Source organism: Gambusia affinis, linkage group LG21, assembly GCF_019740435.1.
Source record: "Gambusia affinis linkage group LG21, SWU_Gaff_1.0, whole genome shotgun sequence".
Taxonomy (NCBI): Eukaryota; Metazoa; Chordata; class Actinopteri; order Cyprinodontiformes; family Poeciliidae; genus Gambusia; species Gambusia affinis.
Window position 1 is genome coordinate 14813663 of NC_057888.1, and position 19688 is coordinate 14833350.

At 40.2% G+C, this 19688-nt stretch overlaps 1 protein-coding gene across 1 annotated transcript; it reads right to left on the reverse strand.

The window, feature by feature from the left end:
- Nucleotides 1-1097: 1097 nt before the first annotated feature.
- On the reverse strand, nt 1098-13781 carry LOC122824283 (death-associated protein). The gene is made up of 4 exons (XM_044104668.1): nt 13545-13781; nt 11560-11656; nt 5710-5752; nt 1098-2740 (listed from the first exon to the last, which is right to left on the reverse strand). The coding sequence occupies exons 1-4, from the start codon at nt 13597-13599 to the stop codon at nt 2621-2623; spliced, it is 315 nt and encodes a 104-aa protein (XP_043960603.1). The 5' UTR covers nt 13600-13781; the 3' UTR covers nt 1098-2620.
- Nucleotides 13782-19688: the final 5907 nt, after the last annotated feature.

The following is a 19688-nucleotide window of genomic DNA, read 5'->3' on the forward strand; positions in this document are numbered from 1 at the left end:
ATAGTATAAATTTAAATGTTAAGCCTGTTAAACAAACAACAAAAAAGACCCTTGTTATACACTTCACTTTGTACAGAGTGTCTGGGACCTCAGTCATTGAGAAATGATTGCTTACTGGAGGTGTGAATTCTGTTCAAGTTTTACATTTTACCCAGTCGCTAATGTTGAGCCGTGCCATATTTAATGCACTCGTTCAGGACTATGAAGCTTACCGGAAATTGTCTGCGACGTCAACAACCATCTCTCACTGCGAAGAGAGAAGTGCCCAGCTGAACGAGACGACTGTTAATATTTATTCATTATTCGGAAGCGTGACCAAGGACGCTTTGTTCACTTTCTCCGCTGCCATTGTGGAAAACTACTACAAGCGCAGAAAATAAATGTCATCATTCACAGCTTCTTCTGTTCACTGATCGGTCCGGTTGACGTTCTACCTGAGAAATCCAGTTGAACGACAGAAAGCCCAGACGAAGCACTGAAGTGAGGCTCGTTGTTTTGTGCACAGGGCGGTTTCTGTAATGCAGAGCATACATCTTTGCATGCCTGTCGTCGTCCCGACTCTTTTCTTCCAGTCAGTGTAATAAGGTCTGGCAGAGGACGAGACAGTCAAGGAGATTGGGTCTGCTTTATTGGGGAGTTTCAGTGTGCAGATCGAGGCTCTCCCCCCTCAGCCTGCACTGACTGCTTTATTGGCCTAACATAAGCTGACAGAACACCTGGTTACAGATGCTTGTGTAAAGATGGATTACATGCACCAACACCTGGTGCACACTTTACGTGTGTGTGTGTGCGTGCGTGTGCGAGTGCGGAGGGGAAAACAGCTCCAGGAGAGATGATTCTGTTTCATTTCACAGCGCCACCTGAGCCCTTATCCCCCGGTGCAGAGTGCTAATTCACCACAGGACGCCCTGATGCTCCAGGTGAGAAACCTGAGATGATGCATCAAGTCGGACGAGGTAGCGTTTTTTTTTTCCCCCTCAAGACCAAATGCCCCAACTTTATCCAAATGGAAATTTTGTAATGTGCTAAACGACTGTGGCCTGAATTGTAAAAAGTTTTCACCATGTTGCAGATGAAGGAAAACCAGCTGAAGAAGGTTTCATTCAAGATATTCCAAACCTTTATTTACTACGACAACCACACCTAACATCCAAGTCCACTTCAATGACTCAAGATTTTAACATTTAAAGTGATTCACTTAAAAAAAAAAAAGAAAAAGAAAAAAAAATAAGCACAGAACAAAACTGAAACCTTTTCAACTTAATTACATGAACACATATAATGATTTCTTCATGATAGGATTTTTTTTCTCCTGAAAACCTAAACATTAGTGTTGCATCAACAGACTTATCTGTAAGAAGATGAGTAATTAAAAAAGAATTGCAGTGATCTGGTTTTATATTTTTAAATATGAATTATGGGGTATCTACTGCTGATAGGCAAATAAATCTCTATGCTGCAGCCCAAACAAATGTGTTATTCTCTTAGCAAACTGATGCGTGAAATGTTGTGTAATTATCCTAATGTTAGCTCATGATTACCTTAACCTGATAGTTCATTTCTGTACTCAATAAAAGGCTTGTTTGATGTTTAAACCAAACACAAAGCATCATTCAGTTGTTTCCCAAAAGCTGAAGTTTTCTTCAGGTTTTTTGACTTTTTTTTGGCATCATTTCCCCTGTACCATGGATTAAACAGACATTATTTAACACAGACTAGAATGAGGCGTTGAAACCCGCTTATATAGGAATAGTAAGAAATAATTAAATGGGAATAAACCTAATGGGCTTTGTAATGCTCCAAAAGCTACAAGTGCTAAGACGTCATAGATATTATGCTTTTTTTTCTTGTCTTTTTTGTTTTTAACAAAGACGCAGTATATAGCCTCAATGTTGATTTTAAGTTCTTACTCAATTTTGTGATCTACTAAACCATTTTCTATGATTTCTTGCATTAAAATGGCACACAGGAACAAACATAATGCGCTTAAATTGCTTGCACATGCTCTGATAGGTTAATACTGTCTATTATACAGTAATTATTTGACTTTCTCTGTTTATCTTTGATACACCGTTTGGTTCTGCAGTTAAACTGTGACAACATGATGTGTTGCATTAATTTGTTTGGTCTATGCGGTTTACTGGAGGACATCCTGGAGCTGAGGCTCCGCCGAGGTTGTTGGGTTTGCTCGGTTGTGATTGGCTGTTTTAGCTCGAAGAGAGCTAAACCCACGATCATTTTGTTTCCCCCCCTCTCCCCCTGCTGCTAGAAAAGCTAGGTTTATTTCAAGTTAAGACTGATGAGCGAGTGAACAATCCCTGCGAAGGAGAGGTCAGGTCATGAAAGTGCAGAAACAGTAGTGCAGCACCGACGCAGCAGGGCACGAGCAGGACTTCTACGATACTTGCACTGACATGTGGCATCAGCTGCTGAAACATTTCTTGAACATGTAAAGCAAGGAGCAAATAATAATAAAAAAAAAAAAAAAAAAGGAAAAAATTACTGGTATCATTTAGCAGAGATCCGTGCCCTGGTTGGGAACCATCTTCATCCTACGTGTTCCATTGGGAAGGCTGGCTGGTGGAGTAAAAGCAGAGCTGCTGGAGCCTGCTGGTCCCACTCACTTGCGGGGCTGGTGGATGTGCTGGTTGATGTGCTGCGCGGGGGCCAGCTTGGGGACACCAGGCTGGGGCTTTTGGTGGGCCACCTGAGCGGCTGCGGGCGTGAAGTCTTTATCGCCCTGGAAACAACACGGTCAGTCAGGGATGCACACTCAACACTGAAGAAGTCAAGTTTATCTGGACAGAACAATTCAGGGACAAGGCAGGTCAAAGTGCTCCACATAATGAAAACACCATCCAGTAGCCGACTACGAAACGAGCAGTAGACATGACATTTAATCAAATGCCATCATCAAAATTATCAAGCAAATACACATCAGATATGTTGATCAATGCTCCAATTACAGGTAACCAAAGGCAGCTCTAAGAAGGTGCATTTTTAGCCTTTTGAGCGCCTTAGCAGCTTTCTGGTAGTTTGTACCCATTTTGAAATGTTCTATATTTTTTATTATTCAGATTCTATGCACCACAAATCTGGAACAAACAACATTTTATTCCAGCTCAAGATTTAAAGCTCTTATTTTCTTCAGGAGTAGCGGGATACATCTCTCTACGAGAAAATGTGTAATGCCTTTGTCTGTGACTCCTTCAATGGCTTTCATGGTAAGAGTAGAGCAAAAATGACAGAATATTCCCCACACAGATTTAGAGTTTGTCAGTTTTATCACATAAAATAAATAAATATATATAAAAATAAAAAACATTTACAATTTCTAGTGCTTGATTGGTGGTAGGATGGAGTCTGATTGGTGAAGCATGGATCTTACTCCACTACCAATACCAACCTGGTATCGATATATGTTTTTTTAACTATCTGCCCAGCTCTACCACTCACTAAGGTCAAACTTACCTCCTGCCTCACTTCACTTTCTCCCTGTCTGTAGATACAGACAGAATGGGAAAACTCTCTGCAGGACATTTGCATATAAAACTTGCATGAGAGCTGGGTTCAGTAATTTGGACTCTGTTTTAATGGCTCCAAAGGGCTCAACCTGAACCCATAAGACACTCATTTGCACTTTATTTCTATGTTTGGCAGTGGAGAACGCTTACTGGCTATTACTGGTAATAACCAAAAAAAAACAAAAAAAAAAAAAAACAGCACTGTGCATGTATGTGAAACTGTATTATTATAGACAAAACAATCTCTACAGGAATGCTGAGTGCTCTTGAGAGAGTGCTTTGTTAAACATCCTCTGTGTGTCAACATAAGCACTTATTTAGAGGTGTGTTTTCCAGCAGACAGTGGGTGTATTGTTTGACCCACTTTTAAAGCTCTCCCCTAAAACACACATAACACTGAGGAACTCCCTAAAGTGAGCAAAGAGTATGAGGAGAATAACCCATCTGCACAGTAACTACATCTTATGTATTACATCGGCACACGGCGGCGGCCATGATTGCTAAGTCAAAGCAGGGATGTGATTGTTCACAGAATTTTAATCAGCATTTTCATACAATCATGACAAAAATCCTCATTTCATTTATTTTTCTCAAGTTTTTAAAAAAAAAATCTCTCTCAGAGATTTTTAATTCTCCTTCCAAAGTTCTTCGTTAAAACTTATTTTATCACTACTGAAATTTCATTATTATTTTAATCACATTTCTGCAACTTCTCTCTGAGCATTAGCCGGAGATATGTTTGTCCTTTCACATGCAAGTGTTGAGTTTGTACCACGAGTGCGGCAGCGCAGTAGCTTAACAGCGTGTGTGTGTTGCATGTTTATGTGTGTGTATTCTTCATTTAGAGGTAAGCCCACCGCTAACAGCGAAAGACGGAGATTGAATTGACCTCCAACGGTCCTTCTTCTCTCATCTGATTCTCAAAGCTTCCTTTCAACTCTTTTTCCAGCTGATGCACGGATGTAGGTGGGGATGAAACAAATTAAATGCAAGAATTAGCTAAGTACAAATCCTTGAACATAAAATCACGGCTATTATAAGAAACTGTGAAAGAAAGTGGCAGAACAACATTTTAGAAACATATCGGAAAAACTCCACGCACACACACACGCGCGCGCGCACAAACATAGCGGTGGACTTTTCCAAACATACACACACTGAAGTGTTTCACTTAGCCCTTAAAAGGCTTTCTTGGGGCTTTGTGCACGGCTAGCCAGCAGGTTTGATGGCAGCGATAGGGGCGAATGGGAAGGCTCGAGGAGGATTGAGGGATAAATGGGATGCCTGCCACACTCTGATATCGCTGCAATCTTCCGCAAACAATCCGCCTGCTCTGACAGAGGCACGTGGAAAGGCGGGGAATGGAGCCATCCTGGCTGTCAAGGACACTCCAACACAAAAGGAAATAAAGAAACAGAGCAACCTTTGCAGAAAGACAAAACAATAAAAAAACAAAGGCGGCAGACACGGAGATATATGTGGTACGGGGAACACAGCGACGTTTAACATTAACAGAAGAAAAACTTTGTTGCAGAAAAGTAAATTCAAGTTTTGGTTACGCACCAAGAAGATAAGTGACCCTATCGCATCTTCATGTGATCACACTCTTTCCCCAATATGACTGAGAATATCTATGCTTCCCCTTAAATCCCAGATGTTTTCCTGATACTGTTTCTCAAAATCTTTGAGCGTTCCTGGTTACACTGTAACGCTCCTCTCCCAGAATAAAATCACCCAGGTGAATGAAGCCTATTTTAAAATCTACTGGTGGTCAGAGTGGATTTCATTCATTTTATTTCCCTTTGGTTTTTCTCTTGACAATATTGCATCTTATATTGCACAAACACCAATAAGAACAAGACACTGCTCCTGGCGAGACAGCTATAATGAGAATATATCAAAATATATTTGATAACGTTGATTAAAAATAAGATTCATGACTAGATTCTGAATGCATTCATTAAAAAAAAGAAAGAAGTACCATGAATGCAAAAGGGTATAGCAGCACATAGGGGAAGGGCAGAACTGGACTAATTCAAAGCACCATATTAAAAAAAAAAAGTAAGAACAGCTAAAGTCTATAAACTGCTTGAATAGTTTGGTTCCATCAATAGAACCAATTTAATCTGAGATGAGGATGGAAGGACAGAAGGACAGCCTTCTGTTTTTAACTCAAAAGTCTTACCTTTGTGACCACTCCGGAAACAATCACCGGGGCCTTCGGAGGGCTAAGAAGAAAAAAAAACAAATAGAGCTTCATTAAGAAAAATGCTTTTGGAATGAGTAAATATGAGAAAGTCTGACAGTTACAGGTAAAACTAATCCAAACACAAGCGCGCCCACTGGATGATGCAGAAAACCCCATTGTGACACTGTGCCAAAATACACACATCCCAAGCTGTCAAAACACCTGCAGTTTTACACACTCTGGCAGCGAAAACACACACACAGACACACGCACACATGCAGTCACACAGCGGATGGACCTGCCAGCAGCTTAAATAGCCCCCATTCATTCTGGCCAAATGCTGGTTTTCACAGGCTGCAGATGGAGAGCAGGAGAGGAGAAGCAGCGGAAAAACCAACGCTACCAGAGAAGAGGAGAGCTACGAGGAGGAGGGCGATGAAAGACTGGAAGAGGTGGAAGGTGGGGGATAAAAGGCGAACATTCAGGGGAGGAAAGAAGGGACAGGAGGCGCAAATGCAGGTCGGAGCAGAAACGGGAGGCAGAAAAGGGGGGGAAAGGAAGCTGGCAGTGAGAACAGGGAGCCAAATGCTTTTATAATAACCGACTGTTAGAGAAGATGGAACAGGCTGAAGGAGAGAGGGGAGCGAGTACTCACTCACACACTGAGGGGAAAAAGGATGGAGGCCGAGAAAAAGATGAGGAGGAGGAAGGCGGAACCTGAAGTATCGACCTTGGTGTGACAAACGAGTGCAGTCTAATTTTACGGCGGCGGGGGTACAGTTAGCCACCTTCAAACTCCCCTCAAAGACACCAAGTGCAGCAGCAAACAAGCTCAACGAAAATGTTTTCTCTTTCGCCTTTCAACAACCTAGAAGTTGAAAAGTTACAACTTCTGCGCCTTTGAAAGCATCTGCTGTTTACTTGGAGAAATGGACTCAACTTGTTTTTAATCACTCTGGATTTCCTGTATGACTAAGTGTTTCTCTCACATCGGTCTAACAGATCTCTGCAATTAATGTCCTGGCATTAAAAAAAATAAAACATAAAAAATAGTCTCCTGCTACTCGTATTAATGAGAATATTTGCATCCTGGGAAAAACTCAATGGCTGCATATGTTGAAATTTCACAAATCTTGCACTGGCTTGGCACTTGTCAAAAATGTGAAGTTGAGTGTCTCTTTATTAGCAATTCAATTAGCTAAAACATGGCTTTTAAACAGCACAAATGTCCCCTTGCCCATGCAAAAAAAAACTCCGCGAGGCGTCGGTGTGGAAAAAATAAAATTCTGAGTCTAAAACATTTCAAGCTAAGGGGAAAACATCAAGTGCTGTCAGAAAAATAAGTGCATATTTGGCAATTTACTCTATTTGTTTATGCGAATGCACGTGTGAGCTAAATTGCAGGCGGGCAAAAGGAATATGCTCGCAGTACGAATGTGACAGCTGACTGAAAAAATAATACACACGCACAGCATGTTAACTCGCTAATCAAGCCGTAAGAAGACTATTTTAATTGCAGAATATATCCCAGAAATACTGCACGCAAACTTGAGAGGCAGTGGGAGTTTTAGAACATAAAAACACATTCAACACCTTCCAAAAAATCTTCAGATGATCCTCCTCACATTCGTTCTCATTTACTCTCTGAGTCGATGCGATAAAACAAGAGTTGAGTGAAAGAGAAGACAGGCATTGAAAGTTAGAGACCACAATCTGCTGCGGTTTTGGTTTTATGATCCCAGGAAGACGTGGCAGCATTTCTGAAGCGGCACGAGGCTGCAGGGGGCAGCAGAGAGCCATGCTGCATCCAGTAAGGGAGTTGCACTGTCACAGTCGTTGAGGAAGAGTTTACAACAAAAGAGAGAGAGGGTGGGGGGAGAAGAAGACAGAGCTACACAAAGCAAATCTAAACCAACAAGACAAAGGGTACAATGAGCATGAGTTTATTGTTGGGTATTTCTTTCCTTCTCTGTTGTTAGCATTAAAGCCCCAGCTTCAACCACCCAACTCCACACCCCCTCCCCCCATCTCTCCCTGCTTCAGCAGAGCGGGAAGTTTGTTGCCGTGGGCGAGGTGGTGGTTGCCCTGGAAACAGATGCCTGTTGCTTGTCCTCCTCCCATCTTTTCTTCTTTTTCTCTGTGCAACTTTTTTTTTCCACCATGAGCTGTCAGCTAACTGAACATTTTACCATAGCTGCTGCGTGCAAGTTCACAAGTAGGGCTGCGACCAACGATTGTTTTAGTAATCGATTATTCTGTTATTCTGGTGATTAATCAATTAATCAGATGATAAAAAAAAAATTGCACACTCTACAGACTTAATTTAACCACTTAAGCCATTTTTATACAACATCAGAAACCGATGTACCGGTACATTAAAAGATGTAAATAAATAAATAATGATTTCTTTTCATAATAGACATTTTATTCCCTAAAATGTAACAGCAGGATTCCTTTAGTAAATGTGAACAGGGTGAATCTAAAACTATGTCACTTAAAGAGTTTTGGCTAAAATATATTTACAGAAGATTGTGTTTTTATCTAAAATGCAATTCCCTCCTCCCCCCACCAAATGGTAATTTTTGGAGTAAGTGTAGTCCAGTTACTGATTAAATGATTGCTAAATTAGCTGACAATTACATTGACAGTCAACTAATCACAATTAATCTTTTCAGGCCTATTCAGAAGCACCTGAATAGGCGTTTCTGGAAACAGTGGAGAAAAAAAAACTGATTAGCTCTTGTATTTCCTCACCAATCGACTGGCAATATTCTACAGGAAAATAAAGACACTTTGCCCGACTGTGCAGCAGATTAACTGCTGGTGTGTTTGAGTGGTAAATTCATCCGACAGTCTCTGAGCAGAGTCTCTCTCCTGGGTCTCCAGTGTGCGCTTCTCCCCCTCTTCGGTCAATCCCCTCCATTACCTACCTGCCACATTTATAACTACAATATTTTCACGACACTCCCAGTGCCATAATAATAATCCTCCTCCCTACCATAATCCCTCATCCATCCTTCCATCCATCCCTCCGTCCCCCTGTGGCCTGTCCGTCCATGTCGCTTAAATTGGTTACAGCGGGGGTTCCCCTGACTATGACGCTTCGCTGTCTGCTTCTGACGCAGAATCTACAGTGCAGACACCTGCAACGTATCACAGTGAAGCAAATGCCGGGCTTTCTTTATTTTTATTTTTTTTTAAAGGCTGAAAAATCAAGAAGAGTTTATCAGGCAAAAAGATGATTCTTCCTCTGTGATTATGATCTACTACATGTGTAATTTATTTACACAGCTCCAGGAACAATTTTCTCTTCTGATTATGTGATGACAACAGCAGTTATACATACTATGAACCCAAAAACTCAATATACAATCTAAGATGAATTGAACTGAAGGCATTTTTCCAGATCTTTACAACGTGTGGTAATAAATGTGGCCATGATATCGGTGGTTTTTAAGTGCGAATAACTCATCTATGGGATTCTGGAGTGGGCTGCACAGTGGCGCGGTTGGTAGAGCTGTTGCCTTGCAGCAAGAAGGTCCTGGGTTCGATTCCCGACCCAGGATCTTTCTGCATGGAGTTTGCATGTTCTCCCTGTGCATGCGTGGGTTCTCTCCAGGTTCTCCGGCTTCCTCCCACAGTCCAAAAACATGACTGTCAGGTTGATTGGTTTCTCTAAATTCTCCCTAGGTGTGAGTGTGTGTGTGAATGGTTGTTTGTCTTGTATGTCTTTGTGTTGCCCTGCGACAGACTGGCGACCTGTCCAGGGTGTACCCCGCCTCTCGCCCGGGACGCAGCTGGAGATAGGCACCAGCAACCCTCCCGACCCCATTAGGGAGGAAGGGTGTACAGAAAATGGATGGATGGATGGATTCTGGAGTGTATTTCCCACCTGATGTTGTTTTTAAGCCTGATTCAATCATAAAGTGAGAATTAACACAGAAAGTCCCCCCCCCCTCCATAAGCAAAATGATTAAGTCCACTAACCGTATTACAGTAAGAACACTAACAGTTGGCCAACATATGGCAGCCTCGCATTTTTAATACACTTGGCATAAGTCCTTGCCCTCTGAACAAGCACCTCAAAATAAGGAAGTATGTATTTATAGGAACAGAAAAGCTGCCACACCCCAATCTGACTAAGGTCCTTCTGACATTTTTCCAATGCAACCTCTTTTCAACCAGACTGTTTAAAAAAAAAAGAAACCAAGCGTTCAAGTTTGCTTTTCCTTTCTTTCTCTATCTAGCCACTACGGAAGAGTGGCTAGATAGAGCCACTCTTTTTCCTTGCATCTTAAGTGACGCAAGGTAAAAAAAAAATTCCAAATTTAATCAGTCGCATAAGAAAATCAATTAAATTTGACGTTTCCTCGAGAAAGTTTGTTCGCTTGGAACCGGGTGCCCATCTGAATTATAGTCAGAATTCTGCGACTAAAGTATCCTTCTTTTTTTCCCCCCTCTTCCATGCAGACACACATTTTAGACTGATGTCTATTTTTTGCCACTCGTCTTGCTACAAATAAAACTGGGACAAAAGGTAGTTAATCACTGGCAATGACAACACTGTCTGACATTCTTGCTGTAATTTACAGAAAAAACACTCAAAGAACAACCAGAGTGGATTAAGAACAGGCAGGGGAGTGGTCAGCAAAGCTGCTTCTGTGAAGATCAGCCTCAGAAAATTTCACAACACTTGGCAATGTTCTTGAACCCTGCTCTTTGCTGTGTAGTGCTTGTCACTTGCCATTTATCACTACTCATTAACGCACACACACACACAAACACGTTGTGCGAACGCAGCACCTGTATCAATATGCACATAGCTTACGGGACCCCATGAATATTGAGTAAGCTCAGATAGGAGGAGTTTTTTTTTTTCTTTTTGGAGAAGATCAGAAGCAGCACACAGCAACGCCTACCAAACAGAAAGCTGTGACCAGCCAACAAAAAAAAAAAAAAAAAAAAAACATTTTAAGGCAACAAAAGCCAAACTTTGCAGACACAGAAGCGGAACGATGATTGTTGCTCCGTTAGGGACTCTGCGTGATGTACAACACGCAAACCAAGGCCGGTTATGGCAAACAAAAGTCACTGCTCAGTAGGCGGCTCATGTTAATGCAGTAATGATGGCGCATTCATGTTGTTTACTAAATTAGCAAGCAAGAGGGGAAAAAAAAAGTTCTGGAGCAAAATGCGCACAGCCCGGCTTATAGAAAAGAGAAAGCTGCTAAATTGCTTGGTAGCAATTATAGGGCCTGTCTTTGATTACCAACCAACAAATCACCACATTTACGCCTTGATTGAACATCTAATCAATCTGTTATACATTCACTTGCATCTCATAAGAAGGAAATTGTGAACATATTTACATTACTTCATAGTTGCACTACTCTGTATGTCCTGGTTTAGTTGTTTTTCTTTCACATCTCTTTGGACTTTTTTTTTTCATTCCTGTGCATGTTTTCCATTTCCATTGGACAAGATAGAAGTCCATTTAAGGACTTCTACTGGACAAAGCTGGAAACCTTCCTCTATAATGAAAGTAAAAAAGCATAATTTAAGGTTTTGTTTTATTTTAGTTAGAAAAGAACCTCTAAATTCTAAAATAAATTGCTTCTAATGTTGTGAATATGTAGCTCTTACAGTAATCAGAGGAAAAAAATAAAAAATAAAAATCTCAGTCCATTCCAGTTCCAGTCCTCACTGATGCTCAAGCACCTTTGAATGAGACCAAACCAACCACCTATTTCTTTGGTTTTTGCTGCATAATAACCACGAAATTTGTTCTGTGGGTTATAATGTTCACGTTCTGTCAAAATGCATCTGTAAGAAGCAAAGCTGCCTTGCCTGCTGCTGACGTACTCCTCCTCGTCTTCTTTCGGAAGCGGCTCTGGTGCAGGGGTTGGCTGATGTTTCTGCACTATCCTCATTCCACCTGCTTTTACTGCAACACACACATGCAAAAATTACCCTGACACTTCACAAACACAAGCATGAATCTAATACAGAATAACACTAAATGCGTCACTACTGACATTTTCATCAAAACTGAAGTCTGACATTTGTCGAAGATTCTGAGTACAATCCAATGTCCATGAACCACACGCACCAACGTCAGGTGATGACACAATCTGCCTGTTTTATCAAGCAGACACTGACAGTGTGCTTGTGAATAACTGTGCATCTTGCATTGATTGATATCAATACATTATTTATGATTTATCAACATAAATCATGGTCAAAGCAACAGAATTTAGATGAGTTTCTCAGCGCTGCTGTCCACGTGTGTTTTCTTTTGCTTTACAAGCCTCTTAAACCACAGATGTGTATTTTTATGATTTTTACTGGGTTGAAAGCCTACATTTTAAGTGTATCACTTGAACTGTGTCTTGAAAATGAGCAAAAACGTCTTTTTTTTTTTTTTTTTACTTTACCTACACAGTGAATTGTGTTGCTGTTGGTAATTCTTTAACTGCCAGTTGTATCCCTGTTGTTTATCTAGTGATTAGCAGTCACTGGAGTAACTGTGACTGGTAAATGAAAGCAAAACGAACTTCTGTACGTTTAAGTTTCGAGAGCTTCCAATAACACGCACGCTGGAAATTCTTTCACTGTGTATTTGCTTTGACTTCATGTTGAAGCTTTAATTAAAAAAAACCCCCGAAAAGTAAAATTTTCAAGATCAAAGGTATGGTTTATAATTTCAAGAACTAATATTTTTTATATGCAGGGTCTAGATTTATAAATTGGAAATATTTTTTCAAAATATTCCACGGTGAGAAGTGTGATCCTTTCACTGAATAAAGGGACTATTACACGTTAATTATCTAATATTAGATCTACCTCTTAAGAGATAATTCATTTAATATTTTATGGCATTCTTTTATGAAGTGTTTAATTTTGTAGGTTACATCTTCTCACATATATTAGCTTAAGGGTCATACATTTCACTAGAATTTTATTCTTTTAAAACGCTGTAAGTGTCTTAACCCTATGATCCTGGTATCATGTAAACATTCTTTGGGAGCCATCTTGTAGGTGAAATACTTTATCATCAAATAGAACTTTAGAAAAGTTTACTAATGTATCTACATTTAAATTTGCAACCATAGAATTTGGGATAATCTAAAAACTATATCATGCCCAAATTAAAACGACAGAAGACACTATATTTCTGGCAAATGAACAACAGCTTGACCTCGCCCTTTAACTTAACTACTAGGCTTCCTTTTGTAAACAGAAACACATTAAAATACCTGCGTGTCTGTGAATAACGGAGACACTGTGACCCGGATTTTATTTTTAGGGGGCACGTACTGATCACAGGTCGGGTCCGAGGGCCATTCTTTATCTTACTGTGATATCGGTCAGCGCTGCAGCAGCTGCTGTGCCCCACTGCCACACTGCTCTTGTCCACGTATGCTTCATCGTTTTGGGTTTTTCTTTTTTTTTTTTTTTTCTCTACCCCTGAGCACAGTGTCTCCTGAGACTGCTTCGCAGCCATCCAGATCATCTCAGCCCCGCAATTTAAAGATTTGCAACGTTTCGCGGTGATTGCTCATTGCGGCGGCTCCACTCTGGGTTATCCTGCAAGATCTTAGGCCAATCAGGAAGTAGGGAAATTAGCAAAACAGAGAAATATGGCAGATCATTACAGCACGCAATCTGGATGTGAGAAGAGCAGGGATCTGCCAGCACAACGGATTGCATGAGTAATATCCGGAATCATGTGATTCTTGGTTGAAGGCTCTGCAGAAACACGGGCCCTCGGGTCTATGGGAAGCATTTGAAAATTATTTTAAAAAGCAGTACAACCAGTCAGGGAAGTTTACCTGCAGGGAGATGTCCGCCTTTGGTTTCCACCTTCTCCTTGGGGGGTGACGACATGCCTGCTGTGATGTGCAGTCTGCTGCCGGCAGGAACCGAACCGTCCAAACAAAGCAAATCTCTGCTTTATCCTGCCTCAAAACTGTCCACTACTCTTCAGTCTGTATCGTCAACGTGGCTTTTTCCTGAGCATTGTTTAGAAATGATGCGTGATGACGTCACGTGAAACCGTGCAAAAGCGCGGTGACGTAAGCAGTACGCGCCTTTGTAAAAAATAAAAAAAATAAAAAAACCTAGGCGCCCGTCTGAAAACAGTTTTTTCTCTTGATAAAAAAATGACAAAAATAAACAAACAAATAAAATAATAAAAATAAAACCGAATACAGATAGCTGCAATGTTTTCAACAACACAATTGCACTCTCTCTCTCTTTTTTATAAATTAATTTATTCATTTGTTTACAGAAAATTAGGTGCCATTTAAAAATCCCAAGCGGAACATCCCGAAAATTATTTACCGGGCAGAGTAAACTTGGTATTAACAATGTTTTTCACGGTGGTGGCTAAAAAACAAAAGTGTAACTAGTTTCAAATTAAAATGTTAAAAACTAAACAACAACAAAAAGTATTGTGTCAGATATTTGATTAGCGACATTTGATTAGTTTTGGAAAATTCCATATAGGCTGCATAAAATAGCACAACAGAAAACCAAAACCTACTTTGTTTCAGATTAACTTTATACTAAGTTTTATACTGTACAACCTCAGCTAAATAGTCAATTTAAGTAATAATAATCCTATTTAGCTTTATTATCATTTTCTACTTTATTACTGTCCTACAGCTTTGAAAACGTGTTCATACAAATGCCTTTTTCTTATGTTACAGTCTTACTGGGACTAACACAAATTATTATGTATGATTATGAAGTGAGAGGAGAAAATGGTGTATTCTTCAAATTTATATAAAAGTAAATTAAGTATATAATTTATAAGCCAATACTTACATGGTATCACTCTACCAGTCCTTTTAGAACATATCAAAACTGTCTTCTCAGATTTAGAATGATGTAGTTTTTCTCCATAATCCCAAATATTAACCAATTTCTGCATGACCTCTAGTGATAACTGGGCCTCATGATTGTTTCTGTGTTTAAAGATCTTTCTCAGCTTATGTGGATGATCGTATGTTAGTAGATTGCCAGTTGTACTGAGTGGTAATTTAGGTTACTGCTTTATAACTTGGCCCTGTTTAAAACTCATTTACAACTATCCCTGCACTTACTATATTGGGGTGATAGCGAGGAGTTCCTCCTGTAAATGGTGGGTGGCAGGTTCGATCCCCCACTCCGTCTGTCTCTGTCAATGTGTCCTTTGGCAAGACACTTCACCTGCCTCTTCTCCTGGTGGTGGTCAGAGTCCAGGCACCCTCACCTCTGTCAATCTGGGCAGCTGGTACCACAATATAGTAGCTTGAATGTGTGTGTGTGTGTGTGTGTGTGTGTGAGAGAGAATGATTAATCTGTGGACTAGACAAAGAACTATATAAGCATATGGGCCATTTATACTGGATTTAATTCCAGAATTGAATAGTAAAGGACATATGCATGCTACACGGTTCAGTTTGTTTTTTGTTTTTACATTGAAAAAGACAAACATTTACTATTTTTTTTTCCAATTCAGTATAATTCCTTCTTTTGTGTTGGTTGCTCTCAAAAATTCTCAATAAATTACATCGAATCAATATGCATTGGACCTTTGCATTGAAAAGGTTCAATGGAACGGCTCGACTCAAGGTTCAAGCCTGTATTGCAATTTAGACAAAATAGGATTAAATATCAATTGATTTTCCTTGATTTGAATTATAATAATTTTCACAACATGTGGCTTGGGTTTTTGGATTTATTTATTTATTTATTTATTAGCAATGCATCAAAGCAGAGATCTTCCTTTTCATAAAACCTTGTGAAAAGGTTCAGGGAATCTATGAGCATGCTAAAATTCCCAATATTAATTTTAGAAATGGAACCCAGCGAGTTCCCTCTAGAGCAACCAAATGATAATGAGAAAACTGATGGCTTCGTGGCAAAAAGTAAGAATTGCTTTCAACAGTCTCGATATTTAACACCAAGAAACATTTTTTTCTTAAGCCACAAACTCTGATGTCACTAGAAGCAGAAATAAATCTCTCTCTGCCTACACAAGAAAGAAGCATTTCTTATGGAGTGATCTCCCCTAATGAAGCAGCCTATTACCATCTCCCACCCGACGCACCGCCGATATGCCAAAGCAACAGCGGGATGAGCAGTAAGAAATGCTGAAAAAAACCCCCCAAAAAACGTTTTCCGTCTATGTGTGACGGAGAGACTGGGGGTGACCGCATGGCCGCATACTTTCTGTTTTCACACCACTACACCACGGTTGTTCATTAACGGGCTGTCACAAGAGTGTGAACTAAGATCTGCAGGCAAAGATAGCTTAGCAGTTAATTAGGATGAGACTGAAAAAGGTTTTAACGAGCCTAAGGATAAAAGTCTCAAGTTATGTATTTGTGCCAGATTCCATACATGGATACCTGTGCAAGAGGAGATTTAGCACAATTAAAATATTTAAATTAGAGCAATAAGTCTGAAGAACGCCGGGTGCCATACGTGCATACATTTACATACTTACAGGTTTGGTCATAATGAGTGTGTGTAAGTGTGTGTTTTCACAGTGCTGCAGGCAGGCCGGTTAGCAGCTCTATAATGACATAATTGTTGCATTAAGAGGCAGCTGCATGCTCCACCCAGGCCATCAGTGCATGACTTTCGCCACACACACACACAAATATGAATTATCCATTGAAATACACAAGGGGGAAAAAATAGCTAAAATTGGACAACACTTTATTTTTCACTAGATGTAAGTAACCACAAACACACATGATGAGGGGACTTGGCAGTGGACAAGTGGTCCGCACCGATTTGCATCTGCAGTGGAGTAGAATCTGTTGCTGGGGCAGGAGTCTCTGAGGAAGGTGTTGACGGTCAATCAAATGGACCAAGAGTTCAGTCTGAGGTCAGGATGAATTCTACTATAATCCTCTAATTCAGTAAGACAAGGTGATAAAGATTAGATCTTGTTTGCGCCACAGTGAATACTTTCAAAGAGATCAAGTTTGCCAGGGTTTAGTCATTTTTAAAAATATGTCCTGAGAAAACATTAACAGTATTCTAGAAATGCTTACAAGAGTTAGTTTGCCTTTACCAGAGGTCTGCATCCTGTGGCCCCAGAGCCGCAAGTGACTCTTTGGATTTTCCACAACAGCTCCTAATATCCAAAGCCTACATATTATAAAGAGATGACACATAATATTTGTGGATCTATATTAGTTTTATTTAGTCAGACTGAGGTTAAAATAATAAAAAAAAGTGTCTCCTGATTGTAAAAGTTGGAGATAGTTGGTCTGTGTCAATATTTTTGTAAACGGAAACACCTAACTCTGGATTTATAAGCTGTTAATAAATAATATATATTATCCAAGATAAAGTGCATTACACACTTCTGTATTTGAGTATTATAAAGTCTGAAGAAAAGCCTAATAGGGTCGATTTGCGGCACATCCGTGGATTTGTAAGTACAACTGAAAATCTTAAGTACTTGTCTGTCACTCATGTATTCTCAAGCATGTTGCTTTCTGGCTGCTACTTGGTGCACAATTCACAAATGCATCAGTATGATCACTAGATGGAAGAACGCAACTGCACTTTGTCAGGGTAGCACATGTAGGAGTTTTTGGTCCTGCAGATTCATCATCACTGTCACTCATATGAAGCTTGGTTTGTGATGTTCCAGCAAAAACCCAACGAGTCACTAACACAATCTGCACAACTTGAAGGGAAAAGGACAAATATCAAAGCCTCAGATGCAGCTCACTTTTCCTCTCTCTGACTTGTGATTTTTCCATGCACCTTATTTTCTCTTCCAAGCCTTTTTTTTCCCCTTCTTTCTAACTTACACACACATACACACATCAGGAGAGCAAGGGGAGAGCGTTCATTACCATTGCGCGAAAATAGATGGCACAGGTTCAAACAGCCATAGGTGAAATCCTCTTCAGAAGTCAGTGATCTCAACACCTGCCCATGGCTGATATGACTCCCTCTTTCCCCGTTTCTGTGCATGTGTGGCCTTGCCCTGTGAGAGGAGCACTCTCAGTGACGGCTTACACAGACAGAATGAGGACGTCACAGGTGAGTGAATTTGTTCAAACTGACAGATGTGCATGCACGTATTTTTTTTCTCTCTCTCTCTCTCGCTCTCTCACACACATACACACCCACACACGCCCATGCACGGTTGTATCTCTGACACACATAGCTGTGCTCTCATTTTGCTTCACACACACATGCACACGCGTGTACTGCCGTAGCTCTGTGGGGGCCAGCTGGGGCTTCTGCAGCAGCACTATCACACATGAATAACCATGGTTTTTTCTCTGCTCTGCAGCATTGGCCATTCAATACCTGACAGGGCGCCTTATGGTGTGCAGTTGCTAAGGGTGCGTGTGTGCGTGTGTACGTGCATTCCCTGGTGTGTGCATGTGCTTGTACTTAGTTGCATGTGTCCATATCAATCACTGTCACATTAAAAGGGGTAAAAGTGAGGAGAGTTAGAAGAAAGCGTCAAGGAAACATGCCACTTGGTTATCATTTTCACCTCAGATTGCCTTTGTCAAACTGCAAATGTGACTGAGCAAAATATTCACATCTGTGTGTGTTTTGTTGGAGTTATTACTGCAGCCTTGCCATACTTACTCAGAAACATGCAACAGTTTTCAAAGCCCAGTTTATCCAGTCACAATAAAAGGCTTTATTTTTTTTTTTTTTTGGGGGGGGCTAAGGGACACTGCTACCTGCTACAAATCTGGACATGGTTTGGGAAAACGACACAAGGTTTTGAAAACGTTTTCCAAATGAATCTCCGAAAGATGTGTTGTGCATTAATGTTTCGGTTGCATTTACTGCGACTCTTCTGCTAAAATAATAATAATAATAAAATAAAATCCAGGTCAAAATATTTGGTTTGCGAGTCACTCAGTAATTAAATATTCCACTGCAGCAGCACAAATTAGAGAAAAATATCAAAATGGACAGCCAACAATAAAAAAAGATAAAGTGTGTCATTTCTTTTTCTATTCAGCTAGAGTCCACGTTTTTAAGACCCTGCCAGCACAGCTGCATGAGGCATAGCTCTACCAGCTTTGAACACATTGAATTTCTTGCCTATTCTTTTTTTTTTTAACTATGCCATTTTAACACATGGCTCTGCTTTGATCTCCACAGGAGTCAAACTGCAGTCCTTCGGGGTCGACGTCCTGCAACGTTTGGATGCATCTCTCTATCAATACACCTGAATCACATAATTAGGGCATTAGAAGGACTCAGTCAAACTCGACTTCAAGAGAACGTAACTTAGTCATTTCATTCAGATTTTTTATTATTTTTTTTACTTTTTTGCATTTTGAACACATGATAAAGTTGTAAGACACCAGCACTCGAGGACTGGAACTTGACACCATTTCATTTCGGAACATTAATCATGTAGATCACATTAGCCGATGATCAGTGTTCATCACACCGTAGTCTTACAGACGGGCTGTGTTCCTGCATATTCCTGCATGATAGCATCCAACATCAATTAGCAGTCTGACAGGAGTTGCCTAATCCACCAATATTAGCCAGTCAGGGACAATTTTGTTCAATGTCATAAAAAAAGGATGATTTTCAAACAGCATAAAAAAAGCTGTCAGACATGTCTACACTTTCTAACTCAGCTACACGTGAAGTATTTGGAGGTATGGAGCATTTTTCTTAGCTGTTTATTCAAAAGCTGTGATCCAAATGTTTTTCATGACAGTTATGTACAGGTAGTTTAATAAACTACGTAAAAACCCCCAAAAAAACTACAAATAAAATTTAAAACATCTTGATGTTTTCCAGAGGTGTACCGTGTCAAACTGCAGTACGCATCTTGCTGTGGAAAGGCTCACAAAGGTGTATGTTTCCTTTTGTGCTTGAGCCAGCAGTTACAGCACATTTTATGATAGAAGGGCAAATGAAAAGTCAAAGCAACAAAGACACGATCTGAATAAAAACGGATTTTGGAAAAT

Excerpts from the sequence above, each read along its gene's own strand:
- LOC122824283 (XM_044104668.1), bottom strand. The coding sequence starts at position 13,599 with ATGTCGTCACCCCCCAAGGAGAAGGTGGAAACCAAAGGCGGACATCTC. Across the intron at positions 11,657-13,544 it reads AGGCGGACATCTCCCTGCAG|TAAAAGCAGGTGGAATGAGG; the intron begins GTAAACTTCCCT and ends TGTGTGTTGCAG. Across the intron at positions 5,753-11,559 it reads GAGGAGTACGTCAGCAGCAG|CCCTCCGAAGGCCCCGGTGA; the intron begins GCAAGGCAGCTT and ends TTTTCTTCTTAG.